A 27,154-nucleotide genomic window follows, 5' to 3' on the forward strand; every position below is an offset into this window, starting at 1 on the left:
CAGTCCTTTTCTGGGTGTTCTACCTGGGAAAAGAAATACGGGGCAGTGTCAAGTCAGGTTAGCTTTATTGTCATCTCAGACCCATATACAAAGTAAACATAGGACATACACCAACTTACTACAGATCCTTGCCACCTTACAGCTGCACGTATTCATATATAATTCACAGGGGTGAAGAGTGAAGAAAATGCCAAATTACAGTGTACCTCAGCTGCTGTACTTTATCAGCCTTGCTTTTCATTGGGCATCCACAGTGTGGATCTGTAGTGCAGCCACTCTGTGCAGGCAAAATCATGCTAAGAACCTTTTGAGTATTAGGTGCCCATGGGACCAGTACTGTCACTACTTGTGTATAGTTCTTCTCACCACTGATCTCAATCAGCTTCCAGACCATACCACACATTATGAAACACAGCAAGGTTCAGTTCCATCCACACAGTGACTGCAATTACCCCCCCCCCCCCCACTGAATTAGTACCCACAAATAGCTGAACTGAAACATAATTTGCCTCAACACAAGCGAAGTGTACATAATTTATCATGTGCAGCCCCCACTGTCTGGTGCATAGTCTTTCCCTAACCAAAATAAATGAATGCTGATCTGGAAGAGAGCTGTGACAAGCTGCTCTAGCTGGTCCCAGCTGCAGAGGGAGAAGTAGCACAGGCCTGGGGAAGCAGCTGCCAATCACAGGCTCTTCTTCTCTGTGTGTTTGTACACCCATCCATGTCTCTGCAGTCTGACACACTGGGCATGGTGATAAGCAGCATCGATTTGTTCCTCATGTCCCTCAGCTATCTGCTGATTGCTTCTGTATATAGATATCTGTGTAGAGCACATACACAGCCTTTTTAGCAAACATGGACTTTAAGACTGCTGTAATAAAAAAAATTATTATGATAAAATGGGTTAAATGCATGTTGAAAAATGTGAGCTTTTGGTACTAACCCTGAAACACTAGGTTTGGATAGAATGTAAATGACCTAACCATTCACATGGCTCTTTGGTAGGGCCCTCAGCCCAGCAATTGGAATTGTCAGAAGACTCAAAGTGATCATGGCAGCTTTATGCATCTTGTGGTCATCAGCTCACACCAACAAGATGGAGCTGATCCCTGAGATTTCTGCTGCTTGGGGTTTGTTTGCGAGGTAACAGAGGGCATGGGCCTGCTCTAGTGGGTTATTGCATTAGACCCAGGAGGCTGCGCTTCTTGCCAGTCAGGCTTGCTTCTCCAGGGGCAGGCTAAGCTAGCAGAGGGAGTCAAGCCCTGGGCGTGTTCAGGCTCTTCTTGCATGTTAGGGCCTATTGTTAGGGCAGGATTACCCATTTTCCAGTCTGCACAGCTGCCGGCTGCATCAGTCTGTCCATGCCACTGCAGAAACTGACCACACACCATCTCTCTTCACCCCCTTCCAACAAATTCTGTATTAGTATTAATATTTATAATTTTGTATCAATAGGGGATGATATATAAAGTATTTTTGTCCTTTAATCTATAACATATAAATTCAATTGAATTTCATTATAATTATCCAGCTGTTTTATCTGTTTCATTAGTTAACAATTTTATGACACCATCATTTAATCAATGGTCATTTGGTGGTGATAGAAATAGCTAAAAAATTATTCCAGTGATTTTAATTTGTAACATTTGTTCAACAATGAACCCAAAAGAAGCTTCTTTTAATGGTTCCTTCATGGCTGCATGGAATGATGAGAAATGGAGACCATAAGGGCTAAAGCTGCTCTACCAAAGCCCTCTAGACTAGTGGCACAAGCCAATCTCTCCACAGCACTGCGCTTATTGTCTGATGGGTTTAAAAAAATAATAAAAAACTTTGAAGGCTCCCAGAGGGATTGAATAAAAAAAAAGGCATGGAGAGAGGACAGGAGACAAGTGGAAGGGGGATAATATAAAAGAAGAGTAGGATTGAGAATGAGAGAAAGCAAGCAAAATTGAGATAAAGAAAATGATAGAGAGACAGAAAAAAGAATGAGGGAGAAAGAAGGGAGAGATCTAATTTTCAACACAGTTTCACCACCTGGGCAGGGGGATTAGCTTTCTGATTATCTTCATAGTATAGACCTGTTTGGGGGAAAAAAAACTGCACTCATTTGCAAAATCACACAAAAAACTACCTGTACAGAAGCGGTGCCTGAAGTATCTGACGTGATGCTGATACAACAATATATTTACAGTCAGAGAGAGATGCAGAAAGGATCACTGTAAGAGATCTGAATTGTAGGTAATCTCCTTTATGCAATTTTTATAGGCTACTACTGTTTATACATAGGCTTTTCCGGAGGCAGACAGAACAAGCAAGCTATGGGAGGGGTCTCAGGAGCTCAGTATCTTAGCTCAAGGTCAAAGTTCAGAGATCAGCCAGAAGTTGACAGCTCCCTACATATAAAGAAGCTGTGCTGTACTATTAACTCAAAGGAAACTTTCATTCACAATACATCTTTTCACATATGCCCATAACTTTCATCAATTATCATGATTTTGCTTTGCCAGCAGAGTTGTGATAAGTTATTAATAAATGCAACCTAAACAGTCAAGGACATAAGCTTTGCGCATGTCCTCCATCATTCATTTATTCCTCATAAATACTTCATATAGAGTACTCCACCAGAAGTTAATATTAACACGTGCTTTGCCAAGTGTTAAATACTGTTAAATATTGCACCTCCAAGCATGCCAGTAGCCAGTGAAGCCTTAGTATGTTTCACACGTAACCTTTAATAACCAAAAATGTGCTGGAAATGCTGGAAATTATTGTCTCACTTCCTCCTCACTTGTGTAGGCAAATGGAACAGGCTGTGCACCTTTCAGATATACAGTATTTCCCCATTTGTCCAGCAGTTTTAATAATTTGCCAGGCTCAGGTGTTTATCAGCCTCATACCTTATCTAACCGCTAAAGCTTCCTTGACTGAAGCTGTCACTCCCTATTGTACTTGCACAAAGCATTTTACCTTTATTTTAAACCTTTCATGTCAGCCATTATACCTTCGGGGAGGAAACCCAGGGGAGCTGGATTACGACTGAGCTGTCAACCTGTGCATGTTGTTTGCAGCCACCTCCTCTCCTGCGCTGTTTTGGGATGCTTTTTGTGGTGAGAATCGCCTCAGGGGCACTCAGAGGAGGGTGGAGGTCTTCCACACTGAGCAGCGGGAGGGCCAGTGTGGTGTGTGGTTCTGGCTTTGCTCCTGGTTCTTAATGCAGTCAGGGAATTAGCTGCCACTCGTGCTTATCAGGTAGGTAAGTGCGTGGAGTTTAGTAACCCCACTGCTCTTTTCTATATGAGATTCCGTTCTCATCTCATCTTGATGAAATTGAGAAGAACTTGACCTTCTGAGCAAACCATACTTTTTATTTCTGTTCATACACATATATGCGATCACATACACACACACACACACACACACACACACACACACACACACACACACAATTTGCCTTAGTAACAAGAGGACTGCCATATACACTAATAGCATCCAGTAAAGACAACTGCAAAATAAATTTGCACAATAATGGAATTTGAACAGAGATCCCATAGGACTACATTTTTCTCAGTAAACCCAAGTACTTTCTTGGAGGATTCTTAATAGCTTAGATGCTATAAGCTATCTTAATAGCTTAGATGCTGAGGGGAACAACTGCTGAGAGACATGGAGCAAAGCATCTATCAACTGTGTGGAATTGATAGTACAAACACACAGATCAACATTGTCACATCAGTAAAACACACATGCCAGTGTATGAAGGACTACAGCAGTAGTTTGTCAGTTTGAGTGTTAACTCAAATACCACGTTAACTCAAATACCAGTATCACACATTTTTTGTTGTTTGACACATCAAGACGATTATAATTTCTTTATATAATAATTATGATGGTTATGGTGATGGTCCACATTACAAATGAAAAATGAACAAATAAAAATAACATCTTAAATTACATTTGAAAGAGCAAAGAAAGAAACAACAGGAAGATGAGAAAAGAAATGACAGTGCAAGGAGAAGATTGACATGGCTAGGGTAGCAACTGAAAGATGATGAGTCATTATGAAGTTTCTGGGAAAACCTCAGGCAGAGGCTAACCAAGGCAGATGTATTTCATACAGAAGTAACTGACAAGACATATTTTCCTATACTCAGCTTGGAAAACCCTCAGGGCTGTTTTTGGTGCTATCTTCTCTCCCTCTCACTGTCTCCACCCCAAGCTCTGAGGTAGGGGTGGGTTGCAGCAGCTGCTGGCATGTGGCTATGAAAACCCATCTGTGCTCATAGGAGGATTGAGAGATTGCATTCTCACGTCGCATGTCACTCCTTGCGATTAGATCACTGCAGCGGAGATTCCAGTCACCTTCCTCACTTCTAGTAAAATCATCATCAACCAGCAACCAACTGCAGCCATTCCAAAGTACATCCACATTCTGAACTACTGATATGTATAACATACTGATGCTTCTACTGTTTCTTCAGGAGTGCTTCAGCATGAGGGACAGTGTAGCAAAACTGGGTGATATTAGATTACCCAGGAGCTCTAAAGGCACTGATGGGTCAATTCATCATGTCATGTTTGCCCTTGCAGAGCGAAGTATAAGACTTTGGACATATGGACGTTTTATTACATTAAGAGCATATTGGTAGGTTTCATGAGAAACCTATAAAAGTGTTCTTTACTATAAGATGGTAATATCCTGGAGAGATGTATTAAATCACAGAATACAGGTACTGTCAATGTACACATATCCATGCAGTCTAAAATGCATGTCATTTTCCCCCTCATCAACGTTTCCCTACACGTGGTAATGTGTCTTTGTTTTTGTCTTCCATCACGTTGAACTCCATGTGCTATGCTGTAATCCCTGTTGCCAGTCCTCAATTTGTGTTGGTCCCTCCATGTCATGTATATTTAAACCCTATGTTCCCCAGCCATGATTGTTGGTTCTCTTTGTTGTTGCCCTTGACACGGAACGTTCCTCCCCCCATGAGTCACGTGGCACGGCCCGCCGCGTGCAAGGGGACTCACAGTTGTGTTATTGTAACCACGCCCACCTAGGATAGCACACATCTGTGCTGGGTTGAATGTTACATGTTTGTTGGTCTATTTAAACCCCTGTCAGTGTATGCCCTGTGTTGGTCATTGTCGCTACTTTACATCAATCTCTATATACATCACAGTAGTAGTAACGTGGATTTGTGTTTGTCACTCATTTATGTGTACGTGTTCATTGTTTAGTGTTAAATGTTTAATTATGTTCTCCGTAGATGTTATATGTGAGTGCCACTATTGTTGACCACGTTTTATGTTAATAAACATCTTCCACAGACAAGGGGGTCTGTGTATCCTGCTCTGCGCCCATTGGCACATTGGCAGACGTCATTACTTTTACCTGCTGTTATTATTGTTGTTGTTCTGGTGATCATATCTGTCTTCGTCAACCTTGTCAATCTCCGTTATATTCCCACGTTCAAGTTACGACTTTGTTCAATAAAAAACACAGCCTGCCCCTGAATCCCATCTCAGCAGTTCGCTTTCCACAGCCTTACACTGCATTAACAGGGAAGCATCACACCAGAACAAAGTGACTGTGTCCTATACTGCCAAGCTTCTCCAATTAAACATCTATTGTTTAAAAAAGGGCTACTTTCTTCATCTCTTCTTTCTAAAGAAAATGTGAACTGGTGTTCTTAAAGCCTACTATAAATACCTTGATAATATGAATCATTTTAGCATCAAGCAAAGTCTGTAAATACTAGATCAAATGTATCTAATATTCTGGAATGCTGATCACAATGATGCATTAAATTCAAAGAATAATACACACAGAGACACATACAAGAACACAGAAAGATTATGACGTAGACATTCTGAGTTAGTATTCTGAGGCTCATTCATGTTTGTAATAGTTGGTAATAGCCCAGTTCACTGAGCCTCAAGACAGGTTAATCGTCTGGTGTTCAAGTGCCTTGTTATTGGCAAGACTGTGCAGGAGCTGAATGAATGATTAAATCATGCCTTCTATCTTTAACTGTGTATATTCATCCACTTAACAGTATTTGCTGTTCTGCAGCATAAAGAAATAGCTCAGCGTGTTGGAAGAATGTACTATGCCTACTGTAGCAGACAGAACCCTATACCCTCAGTGATTTAAATAGCTTTGGTCCAGTAAAATGTAGATTTCTTTTGAACTTTTCAGACAGATGTGCATTACATAAAACTTACATCGAGGGCTAAGCAGCTGCAGCTATTGTATATGCTGTGCAATTATTTGTGTCCTTTGTGGATTACAGATGTTTACACACCAACACTGGAAGCACGTCAATCAAAAATTCATTTGGGGATTGTTCATGTTTGAGGCAGTAACAAATGATTGCTCTTTATGCTTAAAGTCGAGCTTAATATCCCATCTCCTGCCTTGACATGCTGTGATGTCTGGAGCGGTACACACAGTACACAGTTGACTGAGCTCAAATTGCTACTGCTAAGCGCCAAAAACGAGTGAAGCACAACACGTGACTAATGTGTTTACCACCACGTTCACGCTTCAGCATCATGTTCAGATGTGTTTGTGGTCTATCTGCTGCATATCACACACCTGTGCTCTGCTCCCACATCAGTATCCTCACATGCACTGGCATTAAATATGAAACATATGCTATCTTCTTACCACTTGCCTAACAGGAAATTTCACTGTACACTTTTCTTTCCCTTTTTTTGGTAACACAACACTGCCCCCCATCCCCCACCTGAATGTCTCTTTCACAGTCCTTCTTTCCCTGCATGCAGGTGTTCTCCATCTGGGTTACACTCATCTCCGGGGCCACGGCTGAGCTGACATGTGATGCGCTTCTGCTGCTCTCCACCAACCTCACTGGTGAGTGTGCACTCTTGTGTTGGTGAAACCATAACTGGGTCAGCAGTCTTCTTTCTTTTACGTTTAATGGTTATAATACATTCCAAGATACTTATATGAAAATATGCTCATATGTAAAGTATAGCAGAAAGCATTGATATTTATTAGTTTGGAAAAATAATTCCTGTTGTGTTTTTTCCTACAAGATTTCTGAAAATTGCATGAGATTCCCAAAGAGATTCATGGGAAATATGGCTCAGTTTTTGCCCTTGCTTTCATACTTCTTTAAACTGTACTGATCCATCATTAAAAAGCACATGATGTTACACGTAATACTATATGGAATCAAAAATAATAAAAGGACAAGTTAAGAGTTAAGGAAGAGAAGATTAGAGGAGATTTGGTGTGATTGGTGATGTGAGGGAGACCATCACTTAGGAAGGTTAAATTGGTGCGCTGACTGCTGTGCCAGAGAGCTAGATCTTTGGTCTGTTGGTCAGAGTTCATGTTTACCTTCTGTCAGCCCTGCGTTTGAGTCCTGGATAGGGTGGATTCCTTATGCCTTCATTACACATGGTGTCAGAGATGGGATGGCTGTGAGGCCATTGGGAGTGTGCCCCAGGTAGATGAACCCTGCTGTGAAAGGATGGTGTAGCCCAGTGTGAGGACCCCTGATGAGGGGCATGAGTGTAGCCCCTCTCTCTCTTATACACCCCTCTTGCTGGTGTTGTGACCTCTTGCTTGCTTTTAAAAAAAAGCTTCTAATCGGTCAAAGAGCATAAATAGAAAGCTGATGAGATACTTTCTCTTTCTGTACATTGCCTCTTTCTGTACACATAACTATTTCAATTTTATGTAATTATGTTATAGCCTATACTCTCCAAAACCCCTAAATTTAAATGAATAAAAAGTATTGTTCATTTTCTGTAGTATCCTTGCATTTTAAACAAATACCAATAGAATGCCAAATAAATTTTAAAAAAAACTATTAAAAAACATGAGTGAAATCACGTACATATAACTGAATTGTTCTTTCTTCTTCATATGGAAATATATGGATATATATATATTGTATGTTTAATGTTATCAGAAGTGCCACCAGGCCTGCACTTTGCTCTGATGGCCCCAGCCAAAATATGAGACAATTACATAAGGCCAGAAAAATTAGAGAATAATTTACTGCACAGCTGTGTGAACACACATTACTACAAGGCAGCATCAGTTCCCGAATGGTGGTGGTGTTGACATCATATCCTGCCATCCCTCCTCTTCTGGCCATCCCTAAACAGACAACAAAGCATCCACATTTTATTTGTTTGTTTTTGTTTTGTATGCACTTTGCATATATCTTGTAAAACACTTACCAAGCAAATTGTAAATCAGAGGAAAGAGGATGTAGCTGATAGAAGACAAGGACACCTGATGTAAATGCATGAAATTATTTTACTGGCATATGGCTGTGCAGGGAACGTTAACAATAACATGCTCTGATTGTCTTTGTACTTTCTTCCTGTGGTCAATAATGTCCCATAAACATCATTATGTGAACATTAGCAGGAGAACGGGAGTGCACGCATACGGGATTAGCGCATAGTACTCTGCGAAAAGATTCTGCACTTAGAATATGACTACTAAATTATTACTTATTTTTATTATTATTTATATTATTTATGAATAAATAATATATAAAAATACATAAATAAAATTATATGCATATCATTTTTATTTATTTATACATGAATTTATTTATTTAGCAATGAGTGCATGGTTCTTTTCTTAGGTATGTTTAACCAGTAACCTGTAATGGTAACCCGTAATGTGCTGTTATTTTTAAAAATATGAATGGCAGCTCTGCTTCATGAATATACAGCAGGTGTCAACTGTACAGAGTTGCCATTTATCAACTCTGAATAAGCAAAAAAAAAGGTGTTTCAATTGCTCTCCTGATGCCATGTATACCGAATAGGTAAATAATATCCAATATGTTAATGTCACCTCAGTCTCAGTATCTCTTTTTACCTTTTTACCTGTTCTTACACACACAAAAAAAAACTAGAAAAGCACATGTGTGAGCAGACAGTTGCAGAGCTCATAGTAACACCAGACTGGTAGCAACCCATATAAGCTACAGTCAATCACAGTGTTTCCCACTCTCATAACCTTGGCAAAAAACAAAAAACAACAGTTTTGACAGAATGAAAAAGAAAACAGCCTCTGCTAACCAAACATAACTTTCTAGCAAGGCAACCAAGCTTAAATGTTAAACAGTAACTTTGTACACTAATCACACGGCACATGTAGGCCATCAGTGTGTTGGTCATCTGGTAGCCTCAGATCCAGGTTCATCTCATGTTAATGTGAGAACTGTCTCCAGCTGGCTAGGATACACAGCATAGCCCACACCAGACAGCCTTAGATGGCACAGATCCAAATAATTCACAGGGATCCAAATGATTCACAGTGGCTTTTCAACACTGGAAATTAGAGACAATCAGGAATATAGTTGTATATATATATGATGTTAATATGAGGCTAATGTGAGTTTTAAGGTCTGCAGTGTCACCATCATAAACCTAAACTTTCTGAAAGACAATAACTCATGACAGTTTAGTCAGCTGTGTTGAATCCCATCTGCAGCTGCCTAAGTAGAGTTATTGCTGCAGAATTTTACATTTTAAAACCCAGTGAAATCACATTTTCACCCTGCAGAGATAAGCCCACTTTCCTTTGCCATGATTGCAACACACTGACATTAACAGGTTCAAGAGGTCATGTGTTGCTTAACAGAATGGTAGTAGACAATAACGGATGTCTTCACATCATGGACATTGCATCGCTCTGCAGCAGTACGGTCACTAAGGAAACAAACACGTGCCTCTTGCAGAATATGCACAAACCTGCAATTAGCAGCGAGCATTAGTGCCATTGGCACTAAACGTGATTAGCATCCATTCACTCTCTGACACTGCTATCATCACTGTTATGAATATATTGTTTATTGTGATGAACAGAATAAATCTATTCAGATTGCTTTATTTTTATATTTTTTATTAATTTTTTTATTTGTCTGCAAGTTACTGAATATAGCCATAAGAGGACTATGTCACAAAACCTAAAATGTATTTATGTGTGCTTTTTAAATGTTAAAGCCTCTCTTTTATGTAAAATATTTTGTTTACAATTGACATTGCAATTGATACAGGTATATGCCAGATTTTACTGCATGCTAAAAAATATTTACATTGCAAAGGACCTTATTATGTATTATGTATTCTGTCAACTTCAAAACTCTGTTAAATCTAGGAACCTTAACAATTTTTGCCATAAAATAAAGAACATTTTGCCAGTCAATATATGTGTCAGTCCAAATATAAATGTGTGTGTGTGTGTGTGTGTGTGTGTGTGTGTGTGTGTGTGTATTTTGCATAATATCAAATGATAGAACATGAACAGTACAAAGTATTATTTTCTCCTCTCAGTCAAAAGGAGTTTGTGTGGCTAACCCACTGCAGAACCTCACTGGAAGCTACACTGGTAGAGCTCCTGGACTCTCCCTAAGGCAGTTTAGCTCAGGTAGCAGCTATTATAGCATAAGAAATCTGCTTTTATGGCAAGACATCAGCACTTAAAATGAACTTGCCAATAGAAGTGGCCTATACCCAGGCAATTTATGAGACTACTGTACATATAAAGACCTTGTCAATAGCTTTAACTGTTCCTTTGTTACTGATAACTCCCTCTTCTAACAAGATGAGGGCTAATGAGGTTCATTTTAAAGTAATTGCCAGACACTAGAACTATATAGTACCACTGTGGATAAGCATCTCTACACATAAACCATACTGATGGTTCTTGCTCTTGCTTTATTTTTTTTAATTTATCAAAAAACCTAAATGAGCCAGGCTTCATGTGGAGCTTCCACCTGCATTCCCTCTCTTACTACTGATCCTTAGCTGACTGGTCTGTGGTGCAGGCACCTTCATCCTGATCCCCTCACTATATCAGTGCTCAGTCATCTGCACTATAACCATCTGTTCCACGGATCCACAATCCAAGGCCCAAACAGCATGATTCAGGGGTAGAGCCTGCATGTCATATTTTTGTCGCCAATAGATGTTGCGCAATGCTCACCCATCTTTTTCATTCATGATCTCCTGTAAAAGATGTCTTTTTTTGTAATTGAGCTCATAGAATATGTTACACTGGTTAACAAAAATTTCATCACATTCAAAAATATATGTATTTTATGTATTTTTGCACACTGAATCCAAATATATTTTCAGAATTTCTCTATTGCTAATAGTTTTTTTGTTTGTTTGTTTATTTCAGTACACTAGTATATCATTATGTATTGTATAGAAAAGTGGTACCAATCCCCTCTATATTGGCAAGCCATTGCTGGACTAGGAGGGATGTTCCTGAGGGCAAATAGCAGGGAAATATCTGTACATGTTAGAAAGACGTTTGTGCATATTTTTAAATGTAATAACAGCCTTACTGATAAATATGTAATATATGTTTATTGTCAAATTTAATTGCTCTGTCACTTAAAAACCATGCATATCAAATTAAATAATTAAAAACAGATTCAAATTAAGCATAAATATGTGGGACAAAAAAAAGTTCACATTTTGTTTGTCTAGTGTTATCAGACTGTCTAGTGTTATCAGATTGTCATGTTTCCTCAGCTTTATGTGAGGCTTGTTATGTGCCACCGTAGTAATACCAGTGATTGTCAGAACTCAGTGCCTCTATGAATACACCAAGAGGCTGTCAGGGATCAGTCATAGATGCACTCTTCTAAAAGCACTTATCCCTCAGATTTCCCATACCATAAATCAACTGTGTCAGGCCTGACAGAATGTCAGTACTGGTAAATGTGGCAGAGCATATGGGTCTCCATGAAATTGGTTCACTTAATCTACTTCCAGCCTGAGAACTGAAATCTGTGCTATGGGAATGCTCTGCATGGGTCAGAGAAGAACTGATCCCCAAGTGCCAGACCCATGTGGCCTGGACTACAGTTCCTTTCCAATGTGCAGTAGCTCTTTCAAGACTCAAGGGAAATAAATGTGTTTATCCCCTGAGAACCAGGCTGTCCCCATAAAGCCCCTAAATCTAAACACCAAAATAGTCATCAAATCAAATATGAGCTTATCTGGATAGCAGCCCATTGATCAGTTTTGTGAATGTCAGACAAAAAAGCAAACATGATTGGTCTTATTATTTAAGACCCTTTGGTAGTATCCACTTGCATGGGGGTGACATAGGCAGTGTCAACAACCTCATTTCACAGAACCTCGTAGCATCTCTTTTGTGCAGCATATGATCACATCAACTGGCCCGTTTTGTTTGGGTTAGCACCAGGATACAGGTGGCACACTCAAACCACTGCAGCAGGTCAGACTCCAAAGCCTGGCCAGCACAAACCACCACAGTAAATCCTGCTGAGAACATGGCCCAATGGCACAGCATAACCAAAGTCACACCATTGGCCTGCATTAGCCATGAGGTTGCTGTCATTTCTAAAAATAATAGTGCAACATGGCTTCATGCAGTGAGGCACAAAAATAAATGAATATGTGAATAATAAACCAATATTACCCATTTGTCTTATTCTACTAAAATCAGAAATTCACACAGTCACTTAAATGATTTGCCCAGTTACCAAAATGGCTTTTGACTGTGCTGTTCAGCAGAACCATCCGCAGATAGCGTCACTGTAGTGGCACTTATCTAATACAAAGGGATGAGTCAATAAACAGCGAATATCAATCCAAAAGCACACTGAATTCTGTGACTGCTCATGGCCCTGCCTTTGGGACTTATTTTCTCTACTTCAACTGATCCCAAATGATGATCTTTAAAAAAAAAAGAAAGGTCACAACAACTTATGGGAAATTACATTTGCTAGTATATGATCAACATTAATTAAAAGCAGCCACAAACCATTAAAAGGCAGCCTTCCAGTTAAGTTGCACAGACTTACATTTTTAAGCATGAGGTAGCTTTGATTTCCACCCTCTCTGAACATTTTACACATCTGGCAAACACTCTTATCCACAGCAACTTATAATTTTAAGCTTATTACAGACATAGACAAAGCTAGATGTTAAGAGCCTTGCCAAGGACTCTTATTGGTACTTGCTCAGATGGGGTTTCAAGCCCTGACCCCAACAGGAGAGGCAGCATTGTTACCCACTACACCATACCAACCACATTGTATTACAGTGTACAATGTTTGGTTTGTTGTTTCTTATAATGACTGTTGTTTGCAGCTGAGAGTTCAGGATAGATGACAAATCACATATTGGATATGATTTCACTGTTCCACTGTTTTGTTGAAGACCTCTTATAATGCCAAGGATAACAAGATGCACCATTGCAAGTTCTCTGATGTCTGCTTTTGGCTATTACACCATCCGTACACACAAAACTACAAAGTACGGGTTCTGACACAGTTTTCAATATGATACACGTCATAGATTTTATCCTAGCCACCCCCCTCAGCATCCCCTGGGGCTCCACAAGCCACAGTTTCTATCAAAGCCAACAAGGGAACTTAAAGGACGACACTGCAGTCATACATACAGGAGAAGAGAACAGAGAATGTATGGTGCAAGCAAGCACACTGCAACGGCAAGTCCACCGCATCACCTTGGGCAGAGATTTAGAATATCACTGTACTGTTGTTTTCTGGCCTGATGCACCAGAGCAGATTAGAGCACTACTTAGGAGGCCTGTGTTTTTTCTGCTCATGCACACTTGGCGCAGCTCGATAATTACTGTTGAGAATTACTGTTAAGTGCATTGCAGTAGAAAGGTCAGAACAGAGATTGGAAACAACCAGGTCATAGAAGGAACATAGGGCTTTGACCATAACATTTTTTGCACTGATTGAAAAAAAAAAACATTTATTTGTTTACAGGACAGCTGTAATGTTCCATTTCATTTTGTTCTTTTTCCAGCTCGCACTTTGTTACTGTGGAACCAGACATCCAGCTCAAGTAATAACACAGGTGAGGTCATTCTCCATCTCCTAACTTTGTTCACCTATATACATACTAAATTAACAGTGTTCTACAGTGTTTTTAGAAGTCAAGCTGGGCCCAGATCGATGTTGCATGAGTTCATTCAACCAGTATGTGAATGTTCAATTTCAGTTTCTAAAAACAGCCAAAGTTCTCACAGCTGATATAAAAATGTACCATTTCTACAGTCAAGCTTATTGCACAATTCCCTCGATAATGAATAGCTTGGCTCAGTTTAGATGTGGAGATATTTTTGAATCACATTTTGCAGCTTCAAGTGTCATAACTCCTACGCTGCATCACTGTAAAGCCAGCTGCTGAAATGTATAGCTCTTTAATGAAAGAATGCTTCCACATTAAAGGTTCCCTTATCTAACATTCTATATAGTATTCATTTCGATAACCACCATGAATTTCAACATTAATGAACCATTAGTAAATAATGAGGTTGAATTAATTGACATTTTCCAAATGTAATGGACACCAAATATTTTTGATTTAGATACTGATTTCTTTTCTTTTCAAAATGTTTAAGCATGTAATCGTAACCTGTTTGCCCATGGCCAACACTTAAATCTGTAAATGCAGGTGGTAATTAATTTGTTAGTATTATGTATGGGTAAAGTTCATGGCATGTTAATATTACATAATGCTGTAAATAATGTTATTTAGGAACACCTTAAAATACTATACTCAGGATAAAATTTTCAAACTACATATAATCCAAAATAAATATAATCCCAGAATCAACTTGCATTGTAGATTTCATCTCACAACCACTAAAAATCTCTTGTGCTTAAAATACTCTTATCAAGAAGACTGTGGCACAACTGTGGTGTGCATTTTTGTAAATCTCATACTTGTGGTCACATTTAACCAGAACACTGAGACTTTTTTACCCACTGTTAATCAAACACCTCCAGCGTTAAGAAGAGTTTCTTTATGTCTGTGTATCGTTTAATCTACTGTGTATTACTGTATTATTTCTTAAAGAACATTTGACTGTTTTGACATTTGAAATGCTAGTTTGTTTATGGGAATTCCAGAACATAGTCTTTCAGTAACTCTTACTTGTAACACGGTGGCCCGAGTGCCGCAGGGCATGTAGCAGGACGCACAGACTTCCCCGACATGGACAAACATTTAATTGAAACATAAAGACAACGGCACTCACATGTATTACAAACAATGAACGCAACATGGTTAACAGTGAACAAACACGATGAACATGGATACATTTAACAATGATAAGAAGAACATTTAACATTCACATTAACACGCTACATTAACACATTACGTCAACAATAACCAACAACACTGCACACAATGACAAAAGTTTAAATACACAAAGATTAACACAATACAGGTGTGTGCAGGTGTGGCTACAAACAGGATCCTCCCATTGCACGTGGCGGGCCAAACCACGTGACTCGAGGGAGGCGAGTGTTCCGTAACATTACTTCTTGGTTAATAAATAAGAATTGAAGTTTTTCTACTTCTTTTTCTTTCTTTGATCAGTGCGAGTAGGACTTTAAAGCCTAGTTCTGTTTCAGGCTATATGAGCTGCCTGCTCTGATTCTTGCCTCATTAATTAGTCTAGACTTCTTCCAGACTCACTGCAATGGAAGAGTAGCTAAACCAATGTTATTCTGAAAAAGTAACTTGCTTCATTAACAACATTGGAGTAAAGGTACAAGTGATCAAGGGATTAAAATATACTACAAATTATATTAAGGGAGAGGAGAAGTTCTAACAGTTTGTCAGGTTTCATGCTGTTCATCTCATTTTGGTGTACTGATTACACATAGCACTGTTTAACTGTGAGTCTGCATCACACCATTCTGTATGCTCAAATCTTTAAGATTAATGCATCTAAATCTTTGTGGATCCCTGTTCCTTCACTCATACACACACACACACACACACACACACACACACACACACACACACACACACACACACACACACACACACACACACACACACATATACTCTTCCTGTGTGTGTTTTCCATCACTATTTATTAAACCTTTTAATGGGACAAACAATACATAAATAGCAGTCTTTAAAAATGGGCTAAGATTACCATTACTCACTGCCAGGTGCAGGCCATTGGCAGAGGTAATTAGATGGTGTAGGTTAGCACTCCACATTTCACATGGCCTATTCCCATCCATGCTAAGCCCCTACTAAGAGTCCAGACCACAATAAAGTGTAAAAATCAATCAGGACACTTAACAACCATGTCAAGACAAACACAGAAAGATTCCACAGCCACCATATGACTATTGTCTCATATTGCAAAGGACCACTAAACCAATCTTCACAAACATGTATATGCAGCAATTTCAAGTTAACAATGTATTTATCCTTGAGATTCTTTTTGTTGATGTTGTTTTTGTTTGGTTTATTTTCTTTCCAGTTACCATATTGAAGTTTGTCTTTGGCATTTTTCAATACAGACCAGGAAGACCCTCCTCTTTCATATTCTAAAGACACTGAATTGGGGTGGATGGGCAAAGACTACAACTAACACTGCCTGCATCTTACTTGAATCGTACAACTCTTTATTTTCAAGACCATGGTTAAGATTCATTGCTTCTCCACACACCAAGGAGAAGTCTGAACCACTCCATACGTTCACCTCATTGTGTGCCCATGCTAAAGTAGGGAAGGAGAGAGGCGTCATGTGGTCTATATCTTCTCAGATGCTGCAGCAGCACATCCCTTCAATACTGTCAGTACTACTGGCAACACTAAGATGGATTAACAAACCCTCATGATACTTGGGAAACAGCACCAAGAGAAAGGGCATTTCATACTCTGTGGGGGCATGTTGAACACTATGGTTTCAGGGGCAAGATGAAAGTGAAATGGGGTGTGGTTTCAGGGGTGGATTAGGAGAGTTAAATGACACTGAGATTCCTTTGCCTACAGAGACTACTATGGATGATAAAATGTGATTTGGTGATTCATTCAGTATTTGCAAATATGTGTACTTTAAGCAGAAAACAAAAGCAGAAAACAAAAATGTACATGCATACACACACACAGAAAAGAATGTGCACACAGGTGGACACATACATACCCATACACTCGCAAAGGATTGGATAAAGAGAAATAAATCTGGAGTATCTTTATGAAATTGTTGTCTCTCTGGGTCATTACTTTTAGCGTGCTCAATTTTTTGTTTGCATAAGGTTTATTAGCCAAGGATATGAAGATTCATAAATATAAAATGTATGGGTGTGCAAATAATATTTTATAGAGTTCAGAATACAGCAACCAGATACAGGATACACGGTAACAGATACAGGATTAAAAATTAGTTTGCATTGTATATTAGTTTGCTGTGAAATAAAGATAAATTACACTTGTGCTTACAAAAATAGCATTTACAAAGCATAGATAGTAATGTGACTTCAGCAAGAGTTAATGGCATGAAAATCTTCCCTTAGCTGTGGGCCTAAATAATGCCCAAAATCTCTCTCTCTTTCTCTTTCTCTCTCTCTCTCACTCACTCGCTCTTCCTCTCTCCTCTCTCTCTTCTCTGCAGGCTTATTCTGTAATATATCGATAGATGGCATTGGGACATGCTGGCCCAAGAGCAGTGCGGGTGAGATCGTATCGCGGCCCTGCCCGGAGAGCTTCCTGGGTGTCCGCTACAACACCACCAGTGAGTCCAACATCACTCATCTACACTGATGAATAAATAAAACAAAGGAAGCTATATGACAGGACTATCAAAAAGGGAGGGATTTAATGGGAAGGTTTAATATTACATCCGTTCAGAGGTGTGCACTGATCCTCCATGCAATGAAAAAGAAGACTAGAAAGAGAATGGATCCAATTGCAAGAGGTTGTATTGAAGTGTTGGAACAGGCTGGGGAGAAACCAGTATTTGAAGTCAGTCCAGTCTGGTCGGTAACCAGAGGCAGAATCCAGGTGGTGTTTGAGGGTCAGGCAGATGGCTGGGTCTGAAAGGCAGGCAGAGTTTGGTAACTAGAAAAACTAGCAGACAAAAGGACAGCTCGATACACAACATGACAGTGTCAATATTTCGCAAAATGGTTAGGAAAGGAAGGAATATAAATAGGAAGCCCTGAGTAGGAGAGGAAATGGGTGCCTCATCTGTGCCTCATTAGCATTGGGGTGAACCTGATTGAATGTGATGGTAGAGAGAGGAGGTGGGCATGGCAGAACTGCTGGTGTGAGTGGAACAAATGACATTCCATTAAAATACAGAAGAAAAAGAATTTACAGCTCAAGTGCTTTGAAATGAATTCTAACTATATAGTTTATAATTAGAATATTTGAAATATAATAATATCTCATAATAGTATATAGTTACAGGGTACATTTTTACAACTTCTTTGAAATTTGAGTACATCTACAATACCAGTACTGTTCAAAGCAACCCAATACATACAGGCACACTGACTATGCCAGACTATGTCAGACTATGCCATGCAGCAGTGACAAACACCTCAACATGTCTGATGGGGAACCCTAACTGTCTCAATTGTAATTTGATCAGAAACCAAATAGCAGTATAAGTTCTTGCTTGGCCTGGCCTCTGCGCAGTTACACACAGCATTGTGGATTCCTGTGTCCCTGGCACTGGGAGATAAGAGCTGAAACAATAAAGGCTATGTCTGCAACCCAAGTACACACTGTGTGTGTGTGTGTGTGTGTGTGTGTGTGTGTGTGTGTGTGTGTGTGTGTGTGTGTGTGTTTTTCTCACTGCAGAAACCAGTATATGTTTTAAAACATGAAAAGGGCATTGATTATAGAAACACTGAGATAATGCAGGTTATTCCCATGACACAGAGGTTAGGAAACCTTAGTCCCTGTGGATCAATGTGTAGGTTTACTAAATGAGTTTGTTGTATTTCTGTGGTGGTTGTTGTCCTACCTCTGACTCTCTCCCTTCCCTGTCTCAGCCAGAAGGACCTCTGCACTGAGGCTTACATGACCAATGCTGTTCAACACAGCTTTTGTGTCTTTAGACTGTATCTGCAGGTTTTCCCCAAAAGTCCTCTCTCCCGTCTCTCTGTTGTAAATCAAAGCTTTTTGTAGCTTTTAACAGTGTTGTCATGGAAGGCAGGGGTAGGATAGTTTGGAAGTACAACTGACATATTCTGGTATCTTATGTCAATAATGGTGTGGCAAATAATAGGCAAAATGCTCCAGTTCAATCCAAAAACAAGAACGGGAAAGCAAATATTAGTGAGGAAATATGTCACTCTCTCCCAGTCACAGTAAAAATGCATTAATTTACTCTTTTTTGTTCAAATCCTAAGCAGACCACAAAAGCTGAAAATCTAATTCTGCATAGGTACAAAAGACACTCATACAAATATATGCACACATACCCTCTGACAAAGAAAGCAACATTTGCATCTATTAGTGTCTACTTAAATAGAGCTGAAGCCCTGATTGATTATACAATTCCACCTTAAGCATCTTACCCTATACCCCCAAGCTATTTACTTGATACTTCCAAGGATTAAGTACACCCAGTCAAGTCCAAAAAAATGTAATAAGAATCCTGTCCTCTCCATAGCAGTTTAATGTGTGTGTCTGTGTGTGTGTGTGTGTGTGTGTGTGTGTGTGTGTGTGTGTGTGTGTGTGTGTGTGTGTGTGTTTGTGTTGTGTGAGAAGAAAGACCGGTGTATAGGTGTGTTTAAACAGCAGAGAAAAGGCTGTTGATAAATGTGTTGTGAATGTACTGTGAAGTATGGAAGTAGGGAAGAGTGAGATGACACTGAATTCCTCATATAATCAAAATGATAATATTTTCCATTCACGGTGAGAAAGTAGCAAGAAATCTTCAAAAATTAATTGTAGTCATAAAAAGGATCTGTGTCATTTCTTAGTTGTAAAGTTCATTGTGTCATTGCACTGAAGACTAGGTCTGCTCAGAACTACATGGGTTTTTCTTTTTTCTACTGAGAATATGTTTACACTGCTACACTAATTAAGTTTAAATATGTTACAATTCTCAGGTCTCAACCCATAAATTGGTTCTGAATTGTATTGTTAAGATGCTCCTTTACACTGAGCAGCATCATGGAGGGGGTAAAGGAGGTCAGTCTTGTATCCATCTAGAATTACTCCTTGATGACTCCTCAATGACACCCTCATTATGATCATTATGGTTATTATGATCGTTCAGAAATACACTGTGAATAAGCAGTGCGCTATAACTCACCACCAATGAAAACAAAAGGGAAAGAGCCTCATTTGTCTATGAACCAGTAAACCCATGTTTGTTTTTGTTAAAAGTTGTTTTTGACTTAGGCGATCTACACAAACTTGTGCTCCAACAAGGAAGAAATGTATATTTCCTGCACCCTCTCCACTCCCTTCATATGAGTCCGTCTCGCCTTGCTGTAGTTGTTTATTACCTCCTCTGTGCTTGGCGTGCGGTCGGACAGCACTGCACTTGCCTGATGTGTTCAGGCTGCAGGTAAAGAGCAGCTCAGCATGTACACATCTCCATGATTGTTTCTACCTCCATGGGTCAGCACACATTGCTGCTCCCACCCACAGTGCTTCGCTTGCAGAAGTTAGGTAGTTCTTCCTCCTGCTGTCCCGATGTCTCTTTATCTTCTCATGCCATCCTGCTGTACATCTGTGTCTCACTGCAGGACAACAGTTTGCACCCCAGCAAAGCCTGTAGTGGTGGGCGACAGTAAATGTGGTAAATATGGGGGTATTTACTACTGCTAATGATTCAGTTCTCACCAGTTACATATACAGGCACTACTGTGGTGTCTTTAGCTTCACTAATAAACAGGGAGTCAGTCCTAGGGAGCCTACAGTTTTGGCAGTTGCTGACTAGAACAAGAATCAATTAGTAGCCCAGTTTCCCAGCACGTCATGGCCGTAGGACTGTTGTGAGCCTTCTGCAGTGCATCAGAAGGGCTCTGGTCTATGTAATGTCCACACATTTTATGTTATTGCCCCCCACAATGTTTATGTTCCAACACATCATATTTACTATAAAATAAATGAATAAAACTGGGGGGAAAAGTCTCACAGCATAGTAACTGTACTAACGCAATACTGTTTTAAATATAGTAGGAGCAGAGAGAGAGGGAGAAAGAGACAGGAAGAGAGATATATGATCTCGTCTTCTAATTCCTCAGGATTCTCTTGCTGGAAATGTAATGAAGCAGACAAAAGAAACTCTGGCTTTACTGGTGAGAAACAGTGACACTGATGATTCTCATTTTCACACATGCAGAGTCCAGCAGCAAAAACAACCTGATGAGTGCAGAATGCCCAGTAACCTCGCACAAGCAATCGATTTCTGAGCCCCTTCCAGGGTTGCCTCTCTGGTTTTCACCAAGACAGCCAATTTTTAGGCTATATATCCAGGCGTTCACTTTTGACTTCCATTTATCCTTTTTTTGTGACTGACACAGGACTGACTCCCTCCTGAACTGTTGGGGATGATGATGAAACAATACAATAATATTGGTCAGGTTGTTTGTCACAACACCTCACTTTCCCTTCCAACTGTCAATTTTAGGCCAATCAAAAGGTGGAAGACAAATTAGTGGTGAGTCTAATGGAATAGGAGTGTCCGGTTTTGGTCTGTTGAAAAGGTGAGAAGCTTAGTCTTGTGTCAGAACCTTATCGTAATCAAGGTCTAGCTCTCCTTCACTTTTGAAGATTATGTCCTAGCTTCACTCTTCCGAGAACTGGGGTGAGGCTAGTGCCTCGTACTGACAAGTATTTCTTTGTTCCTGTCAACACACAAGTCATCTCCATGGAAACCCAGATACGCACACAAAAGACAGATATAGAAGATGGTGAATCTTTCCTGGAATGTGGGTTGATGATTAGCGGCATGCGGTGGTTGAATGTTAATATGCATTCAATTTAAAATGTAGAACAATGTGGTCAAATAGGGATGTATTGTCAGAGGACAAACATATCATGAGGTCTAATACTGGTCGTGGCTAAACAGTATGAGCGGATATTTGATGGAGCATGGATTCATAAGTCTAAATAATGCCATAGTAACAAGGTACTTTCTTAGGTGAAACTGTCAGTGGGTTAGAATTGAGCATTACCCCAGGACAACAGATCCTGTACCCAGAGAAGAAATACAGGTATAAGATAATAAAGAAACTACTTGGTAGTTAATGAGAGTCCATTTCAGCTATTGTCTTAACCCTTATCCCCCTATGTCATCTCTGTGTAGTTAAAAGATATTATATTGGTCTGTGATGATGGTCAGTAGTCATGATGTTATTTCTTGCTGTTATACAGTAATCCAATTGTGAATGGATGTACCTACATGGGCTAACTAAGGCCCACACTTCTTTCAAAGGGAAACACCTACCACACCACTGTGGGAGTTTCAACAGCACAACCCAGTTTTAGATCAAGACCTTAAGTAAGCAGCTAGAACAAGGAGCATCATTTACTTGATCAGGTTCTTTTATTTTAAATAGAAATACAATTGATGTAGTTTTTCACTGCTTAAAGGATTAAAATAGTGTTATTTTAAGTTGTAATTACACAAGGAACCCAGACGAAGTGCAAAAGCTTTACATTTATTTGAATTTAGGATTCCAGTCTTAAAATTGTAAAAGCCAAAATACCTTTAAATATTTTATCTAAAACCATAGAAAAGTCACAAGCCCAGAGAGCAAGCTAGTAGGTTTACCCCTCTATGCTACTCTCCACATATGTGCTCGTGTCCCACACATCCATCTTTCTCTCTCTCTCTCTCTCTCTCTCTCTCTCTCTCTCTCTCTCTCTCTCTCTCTCTCCTCACACACACACACACACACACACACACACACACACACACACACACACACAGAAAGAGGGAGTGTAAGATCCAAATAAAATGACAGGACAAACACATACAAATGGAGTAGGTCTAGTTCCATACCCACTTGAAATTTTCCACCACCACCAAAACATGGAAGAAATATGTACAAATGGCATTGTCAGAGTAACATCGCCCCCCCCCCCCCAAAAAACCCAACATAACCTTCTTTCATAACCATTTCAATAAATGATAAAAGAAACTACAACGCCGCCTCCTCAGATCTCCCAAGACAAAGAATGTGCTGTTAACAAGGTTCCTGTAACCTCAGCATATGCACAGGCTACTGCACCCAGTTGTCCAATTTTCATTGCTTGCTCAATCACTGCAAGAAGCAAAGGAGGACTGTGCATCAGTAGCCTACTCTGCCTGGGATGAGAATGCTTAACCAGTAGAGAAAGCACTGCAGCAAGCACTAAAACTTACTCAGTATAACCAAAGGACAGTATAACCCAAAGGCTTTCTGAAGGCTATTTAAAAGGATATACAACATGGAAGTAGCAGTAGTTATTATGAGGACACTCATAGTAACATTGCCTTAAAAGTAACCAGTTACACATTGTTGCTGTCATCTGGCAATGTCTAATTACAGGAATTTTTCCCTTCTGTGATTTTCCAGATAATGTCTATAGAGAATGCCTCGCCAATGGAACTTGGGCAAAGAAGGGGAACTACTCGCAGTGTCAGGAAATACTCAATGAAGAGGTATGAGTGTGCACAGCTTGCCATTCTCCACAATGTGTGTTACACACTACAGCCAAGATGTGGGGGTTTAGTGCAACCTAAAGTGTGCTCCGCGGCATACTTGAATTTGGTATCACAATTGCTCATAATGCAGTTAAATTACCACTGACTCTCAGAGGAAAAGCAAATACACTCTTAAGCAAGTGAAGTGCTGTTCTCAGTTGCTTTGGAATGTGAATATGATACAGCTGGTCACTCTCAAGCACAAAAGTGTTTTATGTATCCCTGCCCTGGTACAGACAATATGTACCATAAGTCTGAAACTCTTATTTCTTAACCCAAATATGTGAAAGTTACAAACCCTTACAAACCAAGCATTTTCATTCTTGCTTTGTGAATGTCTTGCTCATGAGTAAAACATTGATTGTGATGTAGACTATGAATACAGTTTTGAGTGCTTCTTCATACTGTGTTCGTACAGCTACATTGTGAGAGCCAAGATCATGTTCAGATTGTTTTATAAATGCATGCATTTGTCGGGATGATAAGTATCCAGCTGTAGCTGAACATTACTTCAAAGGACCAGTGTGCATTAATCCCTCCAGTTTAAACTGTTTTAGAAAGACAAGTACACTGTTCAGTCAAAGATACAACACTGATCTTGAGCTGCAAGATTTATCATCTGCCCTCTAAGGTGGATTGGAGTAGAGGGGCTGGAAAATAAATAATGTATAGGATCATTATCAGCTTTCATATTGAGCATTTACCCATTCATAGTGGGGGTTTTCAGAGTGAGGCTCTCCAAATGAGAACCCATTCACTTGCAATGGGATCAGCCTGGTAGAAAAGGTTAGCCATTCAGTACTCAAGCTATCATTCACAGCGCAGTTTGCCATTACATTGAAATATTACCATAAGCACTGTAAAGGTCTTCTTGTTTATAGAACAGATGGTGGTTGTTTGAACATTTTGTGTTCTTCAGTAATCCTACCTATAACTGTGGATCAAGGAAAGTTCTGTGGAGAATGACAGCAACCTCCTGCTTCAAATGAGGTTTGCAGTAACACTGCCACCAGAGTCCACAGAGCCTGGCCCCTCCTGCACAGCCATATGTACACTCTTAGTTATTCAGCCAGCATCTGGATCTCAGGCATTATCATAAATGTAACTTCTCGCAACACATCAATGCTATACAATTAAAGCAAACTGTCCATTTAAGTCCCATCTTATTTTTTACCTCTTGGACAATGGACATTAATAATGTGGTTAGCAAACATTATTGCAGACAGCTGATACCTGAATGCTGGACTAGGGCCAGTTTCATGATGCAATATTGCAGATTGTGGTTGCAGTTTTGGCTGACCTGGGCATGGTGGTCAGAAGAACTTGGCTAGGAGTGCACAAAGCATTCTTGATCGGCCACAGTCATGCTCAGTTTGGTGTTTACCCTTACATGTGACACACTAGAAACAAATCACCAATTTCCAGGCCAGGCCTTCCATAAGGATATTAAGAGAGTTACATCAGGGACAATTCAAGGCCAGGAGGTTGTTTTAGAGTTAGGGTGTAAATTTGTGAGACTGGTTTCTTTTTCCATCTGCTAAACTGGGACTAAAAAGTGTCCAAGATATTATTACAAGTAAAGAGTCATCCTCAATCTATGTGTCTGACAATATGGAAAACAGAATATGTGAACAAAAGTGACATGAGAAAACACAGACCAGGATGCTGTCATTAATACAATTACTACTAGTAGTAATAATACTAATACTAATAATACATGTGAGTTATATAGCATTTTTCAAGCACCCAAAAATGCTTACAGTTACAGATAAACCCTTTCGTCAACGGGTGAGCACAAAGTGAGGCGAGGGGTCGGATGCAAGTGCAGATGGAATTTATTAACAGACAAACACAAACAAACACTAACCAAGGATGAACTAAGATAACAAAGATAACAAAGGCTAGGGCACAAAACAGTAAGAACCATACATACTGAATGAACCGAAGGACCAGACCAAACAGACATGATCACCAAAATAACCGACAACCAGAATAACAAATCGCTGGGAGCAAGAACAAACTGGGTAGCTTCTTCCATGCCATGAATGGAAACTGGCAGGGCTTCAGGAAGTGCAGCAGCTATTATGGACTGACCTGTGGATGCAGCTGCTGCAGACGAGAGGTCCGGAAGCACAGCTGCTGCTGACAACGGGTCAGGAGGCTGGTCATTGTGTTCCTCTCTGGGGTCTGGAGGCTGGCTGGCACATTCCTCTACGGGGTCCGGGGCTGTGTTATAGGAGAATACACAGAAAGAACAGCCCTGGCGTGCTCCCTCACGTCCATAGTCCCCCCCTACCACACGTTCTATGGGCAGGTCTGATGAGTCTTGAGAGCCTGACACAGTTGCATAGAGCTTCCCCCCAAAAAATACTTGGATGCCAGTACAATGAAGGCTAGGGATGTGGGCTGATAGACTAGAACATACTTTTGGGGTCGGTTATTCTGTAACGTCAAGGGATGATCTTGATGTTAGGGGTCAGACACAAGTGCAGAGGGAATTTATTAACAGACAAACATAAACATAAACACTAACAAAGTATGAACTAGGATAACAAAGCTAACAAAGGCTAGGGCACAAAACAGCAAGACCCATAAATACTGAACGAACCGAAGGGCCAAACCAAACAGACATGATCACCAAAATAACTTCACTGACAACTTCAAGAGAATGGTGAAAGATCAAACTTCCAACAGACAATAAAAAGTGACAACCAGAGTAACAAAACACAGGGCTTAAATACCGAGACTGATGTAGACTAACAAGACACAGATAAACATAATTGCAGGAAAGGATACAAGCAAGGGGGCGCAACAGAATAAAACCAAGACAAAGAAGCACAGGGAAACAGAACCAGGAATGAAACAAAACAGCATTGCCATGGAAACCATGATGCCAGGGAGGGACAAAGGTGACACAGTTAAAATGATTACAATTATAGATAAACTCTTAGTGTGTGTCATATTATAATGTCTATTATGTTTTTTATTGCCTCTTGTTACAATGGAAGAGGCACCAGGAAGCACAATATACATAATCATACCTGGATAACAGCAATGAATAAAATTTGGAAAGATCACAGTGGAAAATGGGTAGGTTAAGCCTGAGGAAGGTCATAGACTAGAGAAAAAATTATGTTTTAAGGTTGGATTTAGATATGGAAAGAGAAGTAGATTGCCAGATATACAAGGGGAGAGAGTTCCAAAAGCATGCAGTACATCTGGAAATTGCTCGGTCACCGAAACTGTGAAGGAGACCATCAGAAGAAGACCTGAGAGAGCGAGTGGGTTTGTAGTGAAGAAGATGGTAGATAAGGTAGAGTTAAATTTTTGAGAGCTTTATATATGAGTATAACGTTTTTGAACTGCATGCAATACTTAACAGAAAGCTAGTGAAGATCCTGTAGAATGACTGTAATGTGCTGGTGTGACTTAGTGAGAATGAGAGGATGAGCAGCAGAGTTCTGAACTATTTGAAGCTTGTGAAGGAGAGATGAGCTGATGCCAGCAAGGCGAGAGTTGCAGTAGTTCAGGCAGATAGAGATCAAAGCATGAATGAGAGATTCAGCAGCAGATAGAGAGCAGCATGGTTGCATTTTTGAAATAATGCATAATTGAAAGAAGGAAGTTTTAACAGTAGTGCAGATATGGGCATCAAATGCA

At 39.8% G+C, this 27,154-nt stretch overlaps 1 protein-coding gene across 1 annotated transcript in view; it reads left to right on the top strand.

Annotated features, from left to right (window-relative positions):
- The window catches only part of crhr1 (corticotropin releasing hormone receptor 1), an 87,368-nt gene that overhangs the window by 16,940 nt on the left and 43,274 nt on the right, over positions 1–27,154 (top strand). Inside the window, exons 2-5 of the mRNA XM_027030045.2 lie at positions 6,796–6,883; positions 13,831–13,881; positions 17,450–17,569; positions 23,367–23,452. Coding sequence (XP_026885846.1) covers positions 6,796–6,883; positions 13,831–13,881; positions 17,450–17,569; positions 23,367–23,452 — 345 coding nt within the window. The remainder of the gene's footprint in view (positions 1–6,795; positions 6,884–13,830; positions 13,882–17,449; positions 17,570–23,366; positions 23,453–27,154) is intronic.

The sequence above is a fragment of the Electrophorus electricus genome, chromosome 1 (genome assembly GCF_013358815.1).
Source record: "Electrophorus electricus isolate fEleEle1 chromosome 1, fEleEle1.pri, whole genome shotgun sequence".
In the NCBI taxonomy this organism is placed as follows: Eukaryota; Metazoa; Chordata; class Actinopteri; order Gymnotiformes; family Gymnotidae; genus Electrophorus; species Electrophorus electricus.